General features: G+C 38.3%; 3 protein-coding genes and 1 pseudogene across 3 annotated transcripts; 2 read left to right on the top strand and 2 right to left on the bottom strand.

Moving 5' to 3' along the window:
* Nucleotides 1-540: 540 nt before the first annotated feature.
* Nucleotides 541-2,353, bottom strand: LOC111343352 (uncharacterized). Its single transcript, XM_022950515.2, has one exon. The coding sequence runs from the start codon at nt 1,725-1,727 to the stop codon at nt 900-902; it is 828 nt and encodes a 275-aa protein (XP_022806250.2). The 5' UTR covers nt 1,728-2,353; the 3' UTR covers nt 541-899.
* A 3,336-nt stretch (nt 2,354-5,689) lies between these two features.
* LOC111343336 (uncharacterized) lies at nt 5,690-7,510 on the top strand. The gene has a single exon (XM_022950492.2). The coding sequence runs from the start codon at nt 6,202-6,204 to the stop codon at nt 7,135-7,137; it is 936 nt and encodes a 311-aa protein (XP_022806227.2). The 5' UTR covers nt 5,690-6,201; the 3' UTR covers nt 7,138-7,510.
* Nucleotides 7,511-13,393: 5,883 nt separating this feature from the next.
* LOC111343333 (uncharacterized) lies at nt 13,394-15,012 on the top strand. Its single transcript, XM_022950487.2, has one exon. The coding sequence runs from the start codon at nt 13,845-13,847 to the stop codon at nt 14,415-14,417; it is 573 nt and encodes a 190-aa protein (XP_022806222.2). The 5' UTR covers nt 13,394-13,844; the 3' UTR covers nt 14,418-15,012.
* Nucleotides 15,013-15,676: 664 nt separating this feature from the next.
* On the bottom strand, nt 15,677-19,261 carry LOC148724661 (uncharacterized; annotated as a pseudogene).
* Between the last annotated feature and the right edge of the window lie 1,514 nt (nt 19,262-20,775).

The following is a 20,775-nucleotide window of genomic DNA, read 5'->3' as shown; positions in this document are numbered from 1 at the left end:
CTGACAAAGTGATCAACCTGATTTCCCTATACATGAACAAATCCCTAGTATAGAAACTTTCCCTCCACCATGGAAAATGCTACGTTCGCCCCCTTTCCCCCAAGTAGATACACAGTTGTAATTTCGTAAGCTTCGATCAAAAGCTGATTACTCTTTCAAAAAAATATTGTAAACGTGACTGAGGAGTCCTACGTCAACTTCTGTCTGCACCTATTTTCCGGCTTGAAGGAAAGTTTTTACGGGTCACCGCTACCCTTCACTCGCTAATCTTTACACGCTCGAAATAACTGCCAATGTCAAACTATGTCGCTGTTATCCTTTAAAATTGTTTATGATTACCGATTAAAACGATTAAAATCAATCTATCTCTTCGAATAAATAGCAGTCATTTATTTTAATAACTGATAGTTCCTTTGTTTCTTTTTTTTTTGCATGATCTCTTTCTAAGAGACGTGACTTGAAAAATTAAAATCTACTTTTTAGACGTCAAAGGGAAGTTATTCAAATGGAACAAGCAAGTTGACCCACATCAAAACTGCCTTAAGATTTCCATACTTTTAATTTGTGTTTAAACTGACAAATTAAATGTCAAGATTAATATAAATAATAATATATATAACAATATATCTTAACACAAGTTTCTTTCAAATTGGTTTGCATATGCAGCAAGGACAAAGGTAATGGTTCATAAGTTATCACTAATAATTTCAAACACCACACTTGTATCTATTTTTGTATAAAGTGCGTTTCATATATAAATTCGAACGAAACTAAATCGTTTGTTTTCTTAAGATTTTAAGCTTCTTTTATGTGTTTTTCATGTGTGCAGCAGCTGTGTGTGATCTGAATAATTTATAATTTGAAGTTCAGTCGTATTCGAGTTCCTCTTTGATGGTTTTTTAGCTGAGATAATTATTATTGTACATGTCGCGAATTCTGTCCGAAGAAGATCGTTTTGTTCTTGAATTTCTTCCGTGTCGTCTAAACGATTCTCGATGATCTTTTTTCTCGCTTAAGCACTGCTCGAGTTTCATGAACCTCGGATCCTCAAGGCATTTTTGGGTTTTTTCACGAGAAACTCTGAGCATTTCTGGCAAACTCGGCTGTTTTCGAAGAGGTGGCTTTCTCTTTGAAGATCCTAAGGGTTCCCTCGATATTCCCTCATTTCCGTGAATAGGCGGCAACTGTTGTCGATCCTTGTCGCTAGTATGCAACTCGCTATGTTTATTTCCAGATATTTTTCTCTTTGGACTTAACAACGGCTTTGCGCTGCCTCGTGACGGCCTGTTTTTCGCGGCTAAACGAACGAGAGTTATTGCCTTTTCCCAACGTCCTTTAGCCCTATCATTTCCAGCCGATTCCTCGCTTTGATTTGCACGGCCCGCTTCTAAATTCGAAGCTACGACATTCGATCTCCCCCGCGTATCAATTGGGGGTAACTGTTCGCCATTTTGTTGAATCTGTTTGACGATTTCTTGTCCATTTCCCAGCGTGCGGGGTCGTTCTTCTGACGCCGAAACTTGCTTGGTGGCAAATTCTAGCTGTCTATAAGTCATGTATTTATCTTGCCTGAATTGGTGTTTAGATAACTCGTCCAAGCGCGTGCTGAGAGCTCGATCTTCGTAGGCATTCTCCTTTAGTATTGCATTTCCAACCTTGTTCTTCAATCTCATTTCTCCTGTCTTGCTGATGCGAATAAGCGGGTATCTTGACGAACTCACACTCATCTTGAAATACAGTCTTTAACAATCTCTTAAACAGCCTCAAATCTTTAACCACATTTTCCGTGCTTTTTCGGCCTTTCAGAACTAATATCCTGTCTGAAATGTTTTTAATTCTTGGCCTTCTTAGAGCGTTTGATGAATTGCTCGACTAGCTGTCGCGAAACTTGATCCGTTTCCTTAGGGCTCTTGAAGCAAAACCACACCGTTACATGAATTCGACCACGTCCACGATTCACCACCACTTTGAAGCGTTCTTATAATTTTTGCATTTCCTCCGATGAGGTCACTTAATCAACGTTGTTTGATAAACATCTACAAAGACTAAACAAAGCTCGAATAAAACACAGCTTGAGCGATTTGTTTGATGAGAACTCGTTTTGCATAAACTTTCACATCATAATTTGAATTTCTAAAATCTTGCAATTTAGCAGGTCCCCAGTGGAATACAATGGATTAAGAATCCAACATTTTAAAGACTCTTAAGTCTGTCATTCACTGCTTTAGGAATGCTTTAACGCAAAGCGAATTGTTTAAAACACAGAGGGTTTTAGATGACTGTTACAAATCTGAAGATGAGTTCGTTCGACATAAGAGTTCGTACAGTCTGACGCACTTGTCGAATAAGAAATTGACTTCCCATGTCACTCTCATTTGTTTTTGACAGAGTGCAAATTTTTTCATTAACACATTTTGTGACGCCAAAACGAATTAATTTGTTTACAAAGGTTTAGCGAGGAGTGAACAGTCTGGATGGCGCAAATATTGCGCTTGGAATCCCAAAGACTTTGCGCATGCTATTAAAATTTTAGAAGATTCATTGGCTATAAAAAGCCCTAAAGCAGAAAATTGTAAATTTGCTTGCTTGTTGAAGTTCACTGCTCGGAACTTGTGTTGCATGTGACAAACTGAAAAGACAAATTTCCAACCCTTTGATTCGCGTGTGCAGTGGCATTGGGTCAAAAGCTGTATTTACAAAGGGAAGACCGTCGAACGTTGCCGAAGTTACAACAGGAACTGCAGCTTGCTATCTGCGAGCTGTGACATTTTGAAAACGGAATGCTCTGAATTGCTGCACGATGCGGCTTAAAATATTCGACTCGCAAACCTTTTATACCCCGAGGCGCGGATGTTGTAAAACCCATCGACTAAAATGCTTTGTTATTTATTAATTTGTCCTCAAAGCTTAAAAGCCGCAGCATTGGAGCAGTAAGCTAGTGTAAGACAAGGAGCAGAAAAGCGCATGAAAGTCAGTTGTTGCTTTTCTCAATTCCCGAAAAGGTGAAGATTGTGATGATAGCAACTTTTAACATCTATGATTTATTCTAATCACGAAAATAATTAATAATATGCTTTAGGCAAGATAACGTCAACATCTAGCCATTAGACAACAAGCGGTCCCTCATCGGTGAAAGATTTAAAAAAATTTGATGCATTACTTGCGCCACACTCCCAGAGTTCTGCGCAGCGCGCTAACATCAAACCATTTTGTTACTGATGTTATCTACTGGCGCGACGGACTTCGCCGAAAAGGAGCCATAGGTTAAAATCCTGATCATTCGTCAACCTTTTATACGAATTGATTTTTATGTTATTGATTTCGACAAGTACAAAAGGAAAATTTTTTCAACGTCTCCACTAAGATTTCAAGTGCGGTTAAAACGAAATCAGAAAGTTACAAATCGAAAACTTAAAAAATAAATCTAGAGATAAAAAAAGAGTGAACTTAACGAATAACACTTACAATTGTTGCCGGTTTAACTTTTTGTTGCTGCGAATGTGAACAGCGAATTGAGCACATAGTTCCAACTAGCGAAACGAACTAACTGACAAACTCATCTTTGTACTTTGAAAACAATCAATCAAGTTAACTTGAAATACTGATACAAATAAATTACACAACATTTTTGCAGTGACACATTCCACACGAGCGATAAGAAATCAAAATAACATTTTTAAACGAAACAATGTACAAAGGAAAAAACAAAAGAACACGAGCTGAAAGCGTTAACTACTGGCGTTTGGACCTTCAGAACAGACCGATCAAGGACCGACCAACTTGTTCGTGGATGACTTGATTGAGAGAGAGAAAAATTAAACACGCTCACCCAAAAGTAATTAAAGAGAGCGCCTTGGAGACAGGTTGAATAGTATTTTAAGGGACAACATCTAAGCATTATCTTCGTCATAATAAGCTGTAAGGCTGAATAATTTGCATTAGTATATACTAAAACAGTGGATAGCGTTGAAGGCGCGCTCTGATTGGGTAGTCAAACTCCGAATATCCTTTGCTATTTACCTCCAAGCAACTCGGGAAAAAATGGCGCCCCGGTTTGCATCAGTGACAAGCGAAGAAATCACTCAAATTAACGACGGTGGTGTATATTATCTCACTGTTTTAGTATATAATAAAACAACTATTTACCTCAGTGTCGGTGGTTAGCGGTGGATATTTACCTAGCCGCTTCGCGGCTCGATAAATATCTACCACTAACCACCTCCACTTCCGTGAATAGTTGTTAATTAATTTCGCGTGTGAGTTAGGACGACATTTACTCTTTTGTCGTAGAGTGTCCATTCTGAAATACGAAAAAAATAAATCAAAACAAAACAAAAACAAAGAAACAAGAAAGAGAAAAGAGCTAAACGCAGATTTTTTCCAATCTTTCTATGATCTCTGACGGTGATATTTTTACCGCCAGGTAAAATTTGCGTTGGAAACTGAAAAAACCATGGGAACGCATTTTTTGTTGAGAATAAAGAGCGATTAAAACATATAAAATAGAACAAAAAAACAAAGACGAAAACGCCAAAAACGAGTACGAGTACCGACGATGTTCAAGATCATGAGACGAAATCGGATCTGATTTCCTGTCATCCTTCTAATTTTCTCCATTCCTTTTATTCGTTTAAGTCAGAGGCCTCTGACTCTTAAATAGATAGCCTTTACGTAACCCAAAGGGACCCTAATCGCGCCCTGCAAACGAAATAGCACAAATTTTTGCATGAGAAGTCTTGGATTAACCCACCTCACAAATCTCTCTCAAAGTCGGGGAGTTTAAGCATTCACAGTCATCAGCACAAGTGACCTGCGAAATACGGAAAATTATACTGATAAACAAATTGAAAGTAATTAATTTGGATGTGACGATTTCAATTATTATATTACCTTAGCATAACTTAGCAGCTGATAAAATGTTCAGAGGTCCTTAAAAGCAACAAGATTGAATTGGAGACTAATTCCGAGTCCCTCTGAGGCTATACAAAACATACTCTGCTGTTCTTTCATTGCCACAAAGAGCGCGCTTTGATTTAATTTCCTGGAGGCGAACCATATGGACTCAACCCAAACTCCAGACCATTATTTTCTCTTGATGCCGTTCTACGCTCTTTTGGAAGTTGCAGAGACCATAAAAATCTGTGTTTACGTCCGCCGTGCATCTCTACCTTTCTATGAGAATAGCTTATTCTTATAGAACGCAAACGACAAAGACCGAAAAATCCGTCAGCCACCCGACAGTACTTCTTCATCACTGTGTGCCGTAGACCAAATTTACCACAAAAACAAAAGCCATCGCCGTTCGTAAACAAAGTGTTTTACATATATTTCTTTATAGAAGCTGTTAATAAAAGTACAGTGTTTACAAACACAAAGTAATAAACTGTACCGTATTTACATATGAAATCCATTTCATTATGAACTGGCAAATAACTAATCAAATTGTGGACTTTTGATGCCAACTATCCAATAACAGGACAAAGGAAAATCCTGCTATGTAAGCCTTAGAACAAAAACATAGAAGCGCCGTTTGAAAGTTTTTTTTCCGTGTTTATTTTAGCATTGATGGCTTTTTATCTTCCTGGAGACGCTTGCCATTTCATGTCTCTCAACACTGAAGTGTTAAATTCTAAGCCTGTTATACCGCGGTGAACTTGACGTCCCGACTAAGTAACAGTGATTAATTTTCAGGGTGTTATTTGCGCAAGCGTTCACAGAGGTCGACAGTAGATGGCCTGGGGGATGTCGATGAGCATGGCCGGCGGGACCATGTCGCCTTGAAGATTGAGCCAGAACAACACGGAAAACCATGGCTAAGAAGCAGAGTTCTGCCAAAAAACCTTCGAGGGAACAGAGACGGTAGGTGAATGCCAAAGCCGAGAGAAGCAGACAGTTTTTACCTTCGGGTCTAAGTGTTCGTTAGTGTGCCTAACGAGTCAATTCCTCTTCATTAAGGGATAAAGTTTGTAAAATACGTCGTTACAAGTGTTTTCGGAAGGTTAAAAGAGTGGATTTCCCATGTGGTGGTTTTTTGTGAGGGTGGAGAAGTGTAAACACAAAGACCAAGGCTCTACGGTCACGGAATCGAAGGAGTAATCTTCTGCACAGAGGTCCGCAAAACAGCGATTAAAATACCACGGATTATCGAGGATCCAAACACAAATCGGGTTATTTACACGTCTTATTTAATTACTAAAAGTCATGGACTTTGAAGGCGCAAGAAGAAACGCAGACGAGAGACTTAATCAGGAGCTCATTAGGATCCGCAACCTTCCCAAGCGAAGCAAAATCAAAATAGCGAACAAATATGGCTTGACACATGCGAGTCACACAAATGCAGGTCTACTAAAATCGCTCGAGATCGACCTGAATGTCATATCAAGAGAGCAGCGAAGAGTTGCTAATGAATGCAATAAAAGACAGAGAGAATTCACGGAAGTTCAGAAGAAATCTTTGTCCAACTTTCTTACTCCTCTTGTACAGGAAGAGGGTCAAGATACTTCAACAGTTCAAGGAAATAATCAAAGACAGCGAAAAACCACAGATGTTATTGATCGGACACCCATGTGGTTGAAAGGTCGAAAAGAGTCTATGTGTGAACTGAAAAGAGAAATGCTTCTGGATTTGACAGCACGAAGCAAAGAGAAGACATATAAGATTATTTCGAAGAACAACAAAAAGACTTCAATCGGAGCAGTGTTGCCTCCGATCCGCGATATTGAGGTCGAGTTGGATAGGGATAGGGACGCTTGGATTTCACGTTTGAACCGTCAACGGAAAAATGCTTTCACGGGAAGTTGCTTTCCTTTCCTACTAGCGGAAAACCGGGAATATCACAGAGAGGAAGTGAAGCATGCAAGAAAACCGCCTTATCAGGATCAACAGGAAGCGTGTTTGCCATCAAACCACACGGAGAATGATAATGACGGTTTCCGAAATAGAACGTTTAGAGGAACGGTCTACAAAAAGATTCTTAAGATTCCCGATCCTGCTAAGATTCCTCATTTAGATCCAAGAGACCCTAAACTTTACCATGTTGTCATGAAAGCGCGGAAAAGAAAGGCATCCCTGAAATTGGAACAAGCTGATAGTTTTGTAGCTCGCAAAAACACCGTGTTCACGAAACACTGGAAATAACGATGACGATATCGACTTTAACAGCCAAAAATCGTTTTAATTGAGTCAAACCAATATTAACAAGATATATCTTTTCCATTTTGCGTCCATTTTGCGTTACGTACGGCTGTAAAATCAATTATTCAAGGATTTAGCCACTGTGTTTGTTTTATAGGAGGAAGTCTTTCACGGTTTGTTTGGACAGTCTGAAAGGGCGCCAAAGAAGTGAAAGGAAATGCCTTTTTCGCATTGCGAATGCATCATGTTCATTTTTTATTATTTTTTTCAATGAATTACTAATGATTTTTCTCGAAGTTGTCAGATTCAACGAGGAAGAAAAGGTGGTGATACTGAAAAATTCAAATAAAATGAAAAGGTTTTTAATCTTAAAAAACGGCGAACGGTGAATGTATCGAATGCAAAATTTGATTGCTGTAACATATTTCTTCTAAGATACGGAAATTCGATCAGGAAACTATGCGGCCACTAATTTATTTATGGTGGAACCAACCCAAAGGCTTGACTGTTATTATTTGTTGGAAAAACACTGTTTTTTTTTTTTTTTAATCAGTAGTTTAGCTTTCGCAATAATTTATTGGCTTCCATCATATCTCAACACCTTGACGCTTGTTTTAGGAAAAAATCCTAAGTCAAAGGCTTTGTACTTTTGTTAGGGTCGCAACGCGTATTAGTAAATAACTCGCGCCATTTTGCTCGAGCGGTTGATATAAGAACGAAGTAAACACGTTAAATGATAAGATAGCCTCAGAGACATGAATTAGCCTCCATGTCATCTTCCGGCCTCATTTTTTCAACATGTAGAAAGCTGAGACGTTGGATCAAAAGGTTAGCATTTAAAGCTAACACTTTCTCGTCAGCTATATCTCATGATATCTTGTAAGAAAGACTTCAAAGGGCACTTCCCAAGACAGCCAACTTACAGCACACAGCTCTATCGTACGGCTGCATCGTCCAGCGATTTATCTTGCACTTCAGTTGAGGTCAAGAGAATGTCAAGACATCTCAACTGTTGAGGTACATGATGAAACAACTTCTCTGATTTTCAGTTGGTTAGTCTTTCAACAAAGTTTTTCCACATTGTGATCCAAGAAGCAATGGAGCATTTTAAAACGTGGGAGGTTTGACCGTACACCAAGGGAGCCTTTAAGCGCATGCGTTAACTTAAATTTCTCGGAATGGTCTTCGCATGTTCCGTCGGTATAGGGTTGGGAAAATCTTTTCGCAGTCTTAACAGTGTCCAGTGGTGCTGTGGTCGATTTTTAACAATCAAAAGAGGGTGAAAAATATTTTCATTTTATAATTTAGGCAAGCGAGATCTTAATGAACTGAAACCATTTATTCCTTTAAAATTAGCCCCCATGCGTGACCAAGACAGATTAGAGGGAAACATCCATAAATGGTATTATTACTTGATCCAATGCCAAATTCTCCGAATTTGCATCATAAGAACTGTACGCAGATAGCAAGGGGAAGTACTAGAAAGATCGTGGGAGTGAAAGGGTTAAGAAAAGAACGTGACACTACAGTAGTTTTTTACTGAACCAGTCTTGCGCTGCGAGTTTCCAGACCAAAACGTTTATGAAAGTGTCTTTGTTCAATGGAGTGAGGGACGGGGGGTTGGAACTCTGTTTTGCATGCGGGGGGGTTCTATAATTCCCCGCCCTCCTGCCACTTACACCTAGAGCCTTTGTCAGGATATTCAGCGAATCTCCTCGGGATACAACTTGATCGTTTCTTTGTAAATGGAATATGTTTATTGTGCAAAGCTGAACCTTGATGATAGATTGGTCATGCGAACTGGTCAATAAAATAAATGAAATCACCGTTACATCATTTTAATGATCGGTTTAATTTGACCACAGAAATTATAATGAATGAAAAGCATTAGCTCCGAGTTGAAATATTTTAAAAACTGACACAGATTTGATTTCAGTTGGGGTTCAAGGAAAGATTTACTTATTACTGTAATATTGATAACAAGCTGTAACAATACAGTGCCGGAGTCACCACCAAGCTTCCCGTGATAAACTTTCCGCTGCATACGTTGTTTCACTCATCTTGCTATTCGACGGGCTTGCATCGTTGTTTATCTAGCGTTTAACTTGGCAGGTTTTGAGATATCTATCACTGTAGGAACTGCAAAGCATTTCTCTTCCAGTTTTCCATCGTGAAACAAATGCTTGTGATCACGCTCCAATTGTCTGGACCAAGACAAGCTCTTTCTTTCTTCCTGTGTTCGAAACCCTTTATAAGTCGCCATATTGAATACGGGAGTGATATGAGCATCTTTGTTGACTAGGAGATAAGGCAGATGTAAACTTGGCGGCATAGTTGGTCTCTCTACAGAGGAAATCCTTTTAGTCAACCTCATCGAGCTATAGTCACCGTGAAATGTGTTTGTTTGGACTGCATCAACAGAATTCAGTCTTGTCAAGGGTAAAACCTTGCGCGATTGTGATCTCTCTGGATTATAAAACCCGCTGGTGGATGTTCTCTTTACTTCTACCGGCAATGTGTCAGTGTTTTTAACCCTGTCTGTAAAACAAAGTCCATACGGTATTCTCTCGTCGAATTCTCGTTTACCACCATCCATTTGTTGCTTATGGTCAAACTTCAAACCCGAATCCATGATTACATGACAACACTTTTCATTCGCATTCGTGCCGCTGCTCTACTAAAAGACAGTGGTGTTTTTTTATCGATCGTTCATTAATGCAATCCCTTAGTCAAAAGTCAATGACATTTGTTTTGTTTTTGATACAATATTTCCTTAGAACGTCAGAGCATTTCATTGGCCGAGAAAGGATTGTTGACAATCAGGCTATATCTAAGTACTAATTGGTTTTCAGGAGTAATATCATAACGATTTCAATTGTGCCTAGAAAGTTTTCGCACATTATAAACACGAAACTTTGCTGCCTACCACAAATTCAATAATTTGCCTAGTCGCTGAATGCCTGTTGTTACTTTCTGATTGGTGTGGTTCAAGTGCGTGGAGAGTCACTGAACTCAACTGAAAAACCGTGAGCAGAAAATAACTGGATTTCCGTGTTAAGTAACAATGAAGCATGAACTTGCAAGTTACGAGAGATATCGTTTACAATTAATTTAAAAGAGAAGTATATATACCAAAAAGGTTAATGGTAGCAGCGGAGGAATGATTAAAGCACAAGGCTTTTCAAATTTTAGATAATCGATCTTACAATAAGCCAGACTTTGGTCGACTTTTTCCGTGCCATGTTTATGAATTCCTCAATAGTTAACCTAAGTACTTTGCAATGCTTTTCACTGATTAGCGTAAAAGAAAATAAAAGAATTATTGACGCTATTGATAAGAAAAGAAATCCAGCCTTATGAAATACAATAACCGTCACTAGAGCCTTTATTTGATGTATACAACTGACAAACCAAGCATAGTGAATATTTGACAAACATTCGGCTAAGTATCTCAGTGAGGTAAACTGTTCACACGCATCAAGTTATTTGACAAAGCTGTAAAGGTCTCTACGTTTTGCATAACAAAAATCTATGATTAAAGGAACTCAAGTGCTGTTTATTGCCTTGAAGTTCTCTTGTCTAAGCAGCTCCTAAGTATTTGTTCCGTCGATCAATCACGTTTTCGGTACGTTAAACCCATTGGGAATGTAATGGATAAATACTTATTTCTTTTTTTGTATTAGTACTGGGTAAACATATTCACAGAGCTTTAAAATCGACCGATACAGAGTTAAGCAGTGGGACTCACTTCACATTCAATTTTGAAGCATAAGGCCTGTTTCATCCTTTGGTGGTAACTGTTGTTCAAATAAATGGCGACAAACTGACTCTCTGATGAGCTACAAAATATCAGTTTTTTTAAGAGAAACTGTCAGTAAATACATCATTTAGAATTGAACCTGACGAGAACCTAAAACGCTTTAATACTGCAGAGACACTTAGAGACAGGGATTGAGACCTACCACTCTATGCTGTAACCGATCTCTAAACGAAGTTCAGCTGAAAGAATCGGCCCTCTGACATAATTTGAAATCATTTTTTGAATATTAGAGCCGCGCTACACACTTTAACTATCACTTTGATAACTTATTCTGATTCTTTTACCACCCTGCCATATTTAGTCGAGCTACTAAGCTTGAAACAATTTGTGATTCGAAGTTGAGAAAGAAGATCAAAGTCTCAGATACGTGATGTACTTTAAACTGCATTTAAGGCAAAACAATTTGCTAATACAAATAAATTACAGATTTAAGCCGGTTAATCGGTGCAATTTAAAAGAAATCAATGGCATTTCTCTCTGTTTCTGTGCATTATTCCCTGCTGCCGTATGATATCTCACTTTTCAGGCAAACAGCCTTGATTTCCGTAGGAGTTTTTCAGAGTTTTACGACCTGGAACACAACTGCAGCGTTTTTCACTCTTGAAGAGCCCTGTTGAAATTGCCCGGACGCTCAGAATTTTCGCTTTGATTCTTCATGCAGTAGACAATCAGAACAGAGGCGAAAAGAAATTTTATCTTCATCCGGGTCTGGGGTCTCCTATGGCTTATGCCCACCAAAGATTAAAGAATCTGTCCGTCCATGCGGAGTAACAATATATCTGTGTTATCACTGTCGAGCTCCGAGTTCATCTTTGCTCTTTCCATTACACAAGTCTTTGATTTACCACGTTTAGACCTGTCAACTTGGGTAGTTTTAATTTTAGCGATTGTGTATCCATCTTGTTTCTGAGCTCGCTGTTTTCATCATTTGCAAGTCTGTCTTCCTCTTCTGGCTTATCGCCCTTGAACGCTAAAGAGCAATCATGGCGATTTGGCTTACCTTTAACATCTTCAGTATCACTCCCACTGTTCATATGTATCTCGTTCGATGTCAGTTCTCTGTTCCCGGTGTTGTACCTACCCCTGTAAGCCTCGGGGTTTTGTACGCTCGGCAATTCGTAAATCGGCGGAAAAAAAAGTCTGTCAACCGAGTTATTTCGCCGTGCTATAACTACTTCTTGGCGTTCACTAAATGGCGCAATATCTGTCCAGGTGCACATTTGTCTCTGACGATTCTTCTGAAGACGTTCCAATTTTTTGGTTCAATTTTCCCGTAAGGGATGCAATCACAAAGACGGTCGTTCCTCTTCTTCTTTCGCATAGCTTTAGAGAAATTTCAATATCCGGTTACTTCTTCTCTGTTTTAAAGTTTTGGTTTCGTGATGTCTTTTCTTTGGAACAGTGCTCAGCGTTTGCCGTAGTTTAACTACAGTATAACACCTACGTTATTGAATTTTTCACTTAATGTACGTTCAGTAGACGTTTTTTAGTTCAACTCTTGTAATCAATGTCAAATACATAGCAGCGCAGTCTTTTTCGACGGAGTTTTCCGCCAACGAACTGTACAAAGAAGCCTTAGTGTTCCGTTATCTAATTAACATATCAATTATTTGTACGAAAGATCTTTTGCTGTCTCGTTAACAGTTATGGATTGACGAGATTCGAATCAGGTAAATAAAGTAACTTAAACACTTCAGTTTTAGTCTTCTTCTCCAAGTTTCCATTCCAAATCTTACGATCATTTCATTGTGGATATCACTGTGCATTCGTGCAATTGATAACATCAATTTGGTGCCACATTTAAAGTGGAATAGTGGTTGTTCGCACAGTATTGTCTATGCTTTCAAGAAAAACCGCATAGAAGAGTAAACTTAAGACTGCCATTGTTCAGAGGGGGTTAGTTGAATTGCCTGCTAATCTCACGTGGGTGATGTGAGTTTACACTGTTGATTTGTTGAAAAGGTTGCTATGGAAACCGGACCTGTCTGAATTACATTAGACTTTAATCGTGCATAAAATTTTATGAGTTGAAGAGGTTACAAATAAACTTGTATTACTGAAAGGTAATAAGTAACTCGATGTAAATCATGGAAGTGGAAAATTAATCAGAAACAACGGCTAAAAACAGATTGGGCTAGTTTGAAATCACACGCCCGTGATTTTGTTAGATAACAAATAATAAATAAATTTAACATGGAGGTGATGTTTTTAAATGTTAATGGACAATTCTTCTCAACGAAAACCATAATTCTCGAGGATTTAATTTTAAAAATTTATGTCCGACATTCAGAGGGTGAAATTGTATTTCACGCTTTTAAGCAGGGTGTTCATCATAAGATAAAATTGAAGATTTTTTCTGCAAAAATGAAAGATTAAAGACACATTTTCATTTATTTCGTAACCAAACAACGAAAAAGTTCTTCGTTAGAATTCACATGATAGGGAGTGCAATCAGTTTGAGGATTAGGCTCGTTTAATTTTAAATCTAAACACTTTTCTGTCGAAAATAGGGGCGAATAATAAAATTTGAAAAGAATTATGGCTAGAAATAGTATGAATTTAAAAAGAAAAGACCGCGAGGTTTACTTACAGCTGGGACATTTTCAAGAAAACAATCCTGTGTCAATTGACAAAGAAGGCGAAAACTCGTGCGCATCAAGAATAGAAACTGCGTTAATAAGCATCGATTGCTATCTTTTAAAAAGGGCTAATTTATGTTTCGTGCTTTTGAAAAATGCTTTTTACCCGTCTGAAATAGTCGGTTATCATGGAAACCTTTTCAAGCAGTGAATGGTTTATCAAATAAGTGTTCGCAATCTGACCGCAACGATAAAACTTCACACAGCTGTCAAATCTGTCGAGTTAAACTTGCGGTTTGAAACAATTTGTCATGGCCTCCGCAGAGAAAGAGAAGCCGGCGAATTTGCAGAATAAACGTAGCGACGTCCTGGAGGTTGTAAACGCAAACTTGCGTGATGAAAACCAGAACGTTCACACTTCAGGACTAACAAATTTTCCGCGATACTTGGTTGATGTTTACAACACCACTAAGAAAAATGGTTTCACAGTTGATTATCAGCCAGGTGAGGACGTCTGTGGTAATTATTCCGATGCGGAATACGATTCTAATAGCGAAAAGCAAGCCACTAAAGAGCGCTTTGTGGTAAAGAAAACCAATTCCTCCAAAGGCGGAGAATTGTGCGCTAGTTCTATGTCTGCTAACCGAACGAGTCGTTCATATTTGTACGAAAAGAACCCGTTGCAAGACCCAAGATTTACCCGCCTTATTGAGAAACTCGTGCCTCTAAGAAGAGGAATTCAGGCGGAAAGAAAGACCGCTGCAAGAAAGGAAGACTTTTCCGATGACTGCGACGATATTTGTTTTAAAGATATCTGCCTTAAAGATACTTGTCGCCTGGTGTTTAAAATAATGAGCAAGGGAAGCAGTCCTTCGATGGAATGAAAAATTAAATGGAGGTTCTTGACCGCATATTTTAATTAGGAAATAGTTTACAGCGTGTGTTTTGAGTTTGGAATGATCATTTGTAGTCTTCAATTTTAATAGAATCTTTTTTTGAACGTTGAAATTGAAAACATGTAACTAATAAGACCTTTGGTTTTCTCAAGTTGGACAAAAACGCTTGTACAAAAAATGCTAGTGAAATTGTAAATTTGAAACACCTAACCTATTTTAAATCGCGTTGATGTTTTTAGCTTTCGATTTGCGAGTCACTAATTAATTGCATCATTCATTAACCTAAATATCATCATGTTCGCCCTGAGTTCTCAATGTACTTCATTCCTGACAGTTTCAACGCCCAAGAAACAATCACAAAAAAATCATTGTTTATTAATCAGTATGGAGATCCGCCGAGATCATAGACAAAGAAAAACAAGCTTAAGTGGCAAGATTCCACTCTTTCAACCTTAAGACTAGATACATTTACGCAAAAGCTTTTTTTCTGAATTTTACTCCAAGAGTTACAATAAATCCAGAGAATATAAACTTGATATTCTCTTGTACTATAATTTAAATAAACTTGTTCCTAATATCTCAACGAACTCTGTTTCTCTGTCTTGGTGGCGTTGATATTTCTCACTTCAAAAATTTATCGCCACTTTTGTGTTATTTCTTTCATCGAAAATTAATTTTCCCACCGATTTTGGTGCTTTTATTTCAATAATTGCTTAGATTACAACAGCCTTTAATTTGCTGTGTTAGCTAATTACACATCCAGGTACATAGAGGGAAAGCCTACAATAACGTGCTCCACTGACCATGAGGAACGAGTATATTGATATCGGGGAGCCCATGACAATTATCTTTTTTAATGGCAAGGAGTGATCCGTCTTTGAGGGAGAACTTTAAAAGTGTATCTATCGCCTCACGCGACTCTTACGCTTCTTTCGTGCTTAGCAGCCTCCAGCATTATCCATAACTCAATAGTGTATGCTGTGGTGTTAACCATTTGTTAAATAGTGCGGGGAAATACGTGACCATATCGCAATTGGTTTTAGGTTTGAATGATAATTGATTAAAAAAGTGGCGCGAGTTTTCTAAACCAATCACATGGCGAGGTGTAGAACCTATCGTAGATTTTACAAGGGACTATTATATATTCTCTTGATTTTAACTGATACCCACACGACTACAAAATGTGTTCGCAAAATTCGAAGGAATTGAGGAATAAAAAACAGTAAGAACAAAAAGCAAAATTCAAATACTTAAATCAAGATGTGAGATGTCTCCGAATTTGTATTTACGAGTCTGCAAATGACAAGATTATCTTAAAACGTATATGAATTTTACTTGTGTGTCATTTGATAACATTTTATTAGCAGTTGGAAACCAACCTCCATAACTCTTCTGCTCGAGTTCCCCACGCTGCCGCACTTATATACAATATTTCAGTCAGCAGTTTCATTGTTTTTTTTTTTTAATTAATAGTGGCTAACAGTCTATTGGTGTAAGTGAAAGTATTAAGTTTTGAAATCTTGGATCAAACTTTGCATCCAGAGATGACATCTGACTTTTCGTTGCAGTTGTCTTGGATATGTTCAAAATGCCCACCTAGGACGACCATTTCAAGACCAGTTTTTTCTAAATTCAAAAATTCTCAGTCTTCGCTTCCTTTCCTTTACTTCGTTAACTGGTGGAAGTTGAGAAAACGTCTGTGCGTTTTTAGCAACTTTCTTACGCTTTTATGATCCGTTTTTCATTCTTTCCAAATACTGTAAATACCGCACTTTCTCCTGGTACAATGTCCACCCATTTCGATTTCTCTCCTCTGCACATTCGTCTCCTTTACATTTTGCAAGGCTTTTTATTTTTTCTAATCTTTTCTCCTTCTCGGTTGCGCTTTCGTCAGCTAGTTCAATGACTTCTACAGCGGCACAGTTTGATGGATCACGATGTATAAATCGAAGCATTTCAACGAGAAGATCTCACGGTAAACTTTTTAAAAGTTCTTGTTTTCCTTCGCTTTGGCCAAATTGGCGAAACGTGCATCACAGGCATAGTATACTTGACAATTTTTCCATAGTTGAAGATTCTTGCACCCGGACAGGTTCAGTCTTGGCAGAATTTTTAACTCGTCACCAAGTAATTTCTTAAAAACGCAACCTTTTATTCATTTTGGGAGCGGAAACTCGATTGACGTCAATTACAGGATCAATTTCTGCTCGTTTTATTTTTTATTAATCTTTCTTTCTATAGATCGTAATCTTTTAATGTAAATACAACACGTTCAGTGACTTTTAATTAGTGAATATTGATTTTGCCTCCAGAGGTAACACGTACATTTAGGCCGTTATAACTGATAACCTCTCAGATATACACTAGATTGCAGAAAAGTTGGCACCTACAAAAGCATGATCCTTGAACGATGAGACCCAACTGCTTTATGGGAAATGTTATTGCCGTTACATAATCAATGCTTTACTTTTCACATTATGCTTGGAAAATACTTGTTTTGGATAGTCATTATTTTCAGGGAAGCGTTAATGGCTTCTATCACTTGCCGTGTGCAACTAATTGAGGTAATCTTGAACATTTGTACCCACAAAGCTGTTGGGTCTCATCGTTCACTGCTAACGCATTTTAGGTGTCAAGGATAATGCAATTGAGTGTATACCTCTTGTCCTCCGATCCGTACAGCGATTGCACGAAGTCAATAGGGACCTTAAGCAGTCAGGACGGCAACGCCAAGGAAGACTTCGATTAAAGAATGAGTTTCTACTCTTAGTTAGAATTTTAAAAATGGCTGCATGAGCCTACTGTCTCATACTGGACGCCACAGCTCAACTTCACCATGACGTATAAAAGCAGCGTTGAGTTCCAAATGGAAATTAAAATAATTTGCCGTCGCGGTTTCGGTTCGCAGACGACGCAAATTTTGACGATTTCGCGTTGTTGTTTTGCATATGACGGCTAAGAAATGTGCAAAGTTTCAAAATGCACGTGCTGAGCTATTGTTCTGCTAATTAGATCACATGTTTTTCCACGTCCTCGTTGCCGTCGCCGTCGTGGTTGCTTAAGGTCCCTACTGTGCTGACCAATAAGCAGATATTTGAAACCATTTGCGGCATGAATTCATCAAGAAAGAGTTTTTATTTGGTAGATAGCTTCCCGAGCTCAAGTGTTGCATATGAAAAAAAAAAAGAAAAAAAATGAAAAGATAGAAGAACTTTTTGGTCTGAATTTTTTTTCTTAGTTCAAATTCGATTGCAGAGGAACATGGCTTGTCTAACTTGTAATTTCAGTGGTCACATGTCTGCACATTTCAATGCTCCTCGTAAAGCTGGTTCCTAAATGCTGAGAGACTTGAAACCAAGGTTGTACGAATCGAAGGTCATCTTTGATGTTTAAAACACAAGAAACAGATAAGCAGTGCCGGAATAAATTATTCCTGACTCCAAATCTCAAGTGGACAAACTTTGCACCAAGATTTCACAGAAAAGTCAGCTAGGACATGTGACTTCGCACCCAGGTTCCTTAGCTTCACGGGAATTGGTGCGGAAAAAATAGGCCGTGGAAAAGGAGCCTGGGAGCAGGACTTCAGTCGAATAAACAGGAGTACTCGTTTTTAAGTCATCCAGCGAATGAACGACTTTTGTTGCCTTCTTTACATCATGTTAATAAACACAACGACCAAGTCAAATAATGAAATTATTTCACGTTCATCATGTTTTGGACTTTTTGGTTGCATCTGCCAAACCTTAGAGACGATGTATCTTTCCTTAGATACAAAAAAGTTAATTGTTAGTGTTGCTCCAGTGAAACATTTTTCTCGAGGTACTAGGGTGTCATGGTTGCCAACCATTTCTCATGTAAAGTCTTCCCCCTTAATCTGCCCTGCACTCCACTTTGGCTTCTATTTCCTCTGCCCTCCCTTTTCTTCCTTGAATTACTTCCCACGTAATCCAGTTCCCTTTCCCTCACCGAAGGAACGAGACAAGTCAATAGACGCTGAAAGCGAGGGTCGCTGATTGGGCGTTTTACATCTTTGTTGCAACTGTATATTTGTGGAGACCGGGAATAAATCACACTATTTTTCTGTGGAAAAACCACCTCATCGGTTTTGGTCCGTTTGAGTAATCGAGCTGTCTTGCGTTGAAATATCAAGGAAGTATTTCCCTCAATTTTTAACATCTTCTGATGCCCCTCGCTCGGCTGAAAGTCTCTTATGGAGATTTGGCTCGTTGAATTATGTAAATCCCATTTACGTGCGACCGTAAGACTCTTTCTAGGAACCTTACTTCTGCTCTCTTCAGATCTCGACTTTCCCCAGGAAGTTTTCTTTCTCTCTGCTCTATAATAGGCCTCTGTTTGAATCTCGAAAATTCGCTCGCGTTTCTTGCGTTTCTCTTCTTGGAAATTTCTGGTGAGATTCACAATACCATCAGCGTCATCTCCACTGTCAACCACTTCCGACAGCAAATCCTTCATGCCCGGATTTATACTTTGAAGAAACTTAAACAGAATCATTTTTTGCCTGACGAAACGCCGAAAGGCAGCCTTCCGGGCTTTGACATATTCGATTCTCTTGTCTGGCGGCCAAATCGGGGCAATATGAGGAATAAGAGGGAAAAATACATCTTCTTTTCTGTTTAGTTGCATCTCGTCTTGATTGCATAGGCGCATTTCTTAATATACTTTTCTACTTCGTGGGAGAGAGATTAATAACTCTTCACTTCGAGGCCTTTGTTCAAGATCTGTTCAGAAACAATAGGCTCATTATAAAAATAATAATTTACCAAAGATCAGAAAGATCAAAGGGAATTTACACTTTTGACAACCAGTAATGATTTTCCTAAGAGAGCAGGTTTTAGCCAGTAACGATTTAATTTAGGTTTGTAATCAGTAACCAATGTAATTAATAAAACTAACGGATAAACTGTTGTGATTGGAGGAAAACAACTTTTAGTTTATGTCAAACTTATTCGGATCAGGAAAAGCAAATAAAACTTTAATAAGATTTCCTTGATTGATGCATTATTCCAGGGCCTTTATTTACACTATCAATAATTACCTTGAACAGTTCAGAGACACAAAACTGAATAACGCGGACATACTTAAATTTTGTAGTAATAAAAAGCCTGGTATCACCCCGTATCGACAAAGGAGAGAAATTAATTTGTTTCTCGAAAGATAATTTCATAGTTCATTTAGCGTTTTGTTGTCAACTTGATTGCCTGCCTGTTTCAGGGAGTTGTGAAATTTTTTCCATTTTCATGTTAAAATTAGTTTTGTTATTGTCAATGGTAATTATGAAAATTCGGAGCAGTTCCGTTCCTTCAACTTGTTCTGTAACAGCTCGCCAATGTACAATTCGTTATTTGCAATTTTCTTTGAGCAAAAATATCGAATCACATTTTGAAAAAGAATTAAGAAATCATCAAGTAAAACGTACTAATACTACTCGCAGACGATGGAAAAATTTTTAAAAAACATGAACTGTCATTTTATAGAAAATGAATAACAAAAATTGATGCCAAAAAGCAATGGAAAAGGCATCTCCTCGAAACTCTTTGTGCCAGAAGAACTGCATGAGCCTTTTGTTCGCATTTATAGTGGTAATTCAACAGAAGGAAATGCAATTTGTAAAAGTCGAACGAGAACGTAGCCCGGTTGAACTCCGATTTGAAATCTTAAGTATGATTTTTGACCAAAATTGCCCGCCACCAAATACAGCCACCACTTAATACATCTATTTTAAATTCGCAAAATTTAATCCCCTATATACAGGATTTTAGTCAGTATAGTATATAATCAGTTGATCCAGTACTGGGCTTTATTGTAAGTGGAAGAGAAGAAAAGTAACAGATAGATTTGGGGGCAAAAGTTACAAATTTTGCCACACAGTGGCTTTTGTTGTCTTTTATTTTCCTGCAATTAACTTTGGTTTGCTATTAGTTGAGAAAAAAAATGAGATTTAGAGAAAAAATTGTGCGTTCGCGAATAAATCAAACTGCTGAGAGCCTTCACCTGGGGTACATCGTGATTTTGGTTGGAATGCCCCCGCAGGGAACGAAAAGCTAGGATGGGAAGGGAGTGTGCAGGAGGAAAAGAGCGATGGACTGTTGGGATGGGAGGGGTCAGTGGAGAGAGAGGGGGGGTGAGGGAAGTTCCATAGGTCACGCCTTTGACCAGTCGTGTTACGATACTTATTCTGCCTACATCACGTTACTTCCGACACCTGTGACAAAAGTATACATTTAGCAATCATTATGAATTCGAATGACAAATGGGTTATTATGACACAAAATTCGCTCTCATTTAAAAAAGTTGTAGTGTCAATTCGAAAGGCACGCTATAAAAG

The sequence above is a fragment of the Stylophora pistillata genome, chromosome 8, assembly GCF_964205215.1.
Source record: "Stylophora pistillata chromosome 8, jaStyPist1.2, whole genome shotgun sequence".
NCBI classification, from domain to species: Eukaryota; Metazoa; Cnidaria; class Anthozoa; order Scleractinia; family Pocilloporidae; genus Stylophora; species Stylophora pistillata.
The sequence above is the reverse complement of the archived record's forward strand: the minus strand, read 5'-3'. Positions and strand labels throughout refer to the sequence as shown.

Coding starts and splice junctions, on each gene's coding strand:
- LOC111343352 (XM_022950515.2), bottom strand. CDS start 1,727: ATGAGTGTGAGTTCGTCAAGATACCCGCTTATTCGCATCAGCAAGACA.
- LOC111343336 (XM_022950492.2), top strand. CDS start 6,202: ATGGACTTTGAAGGCGCAAGAAGAAACGCAGACGAGAGACTTAATCAG.
- LOC111343333 (XM_022950487.2), top strand. CDS start 13,845: ATGGCCTCCGCAGAGAAAGAGAAGCCGGCGAATTTGCAGAATAAACGT.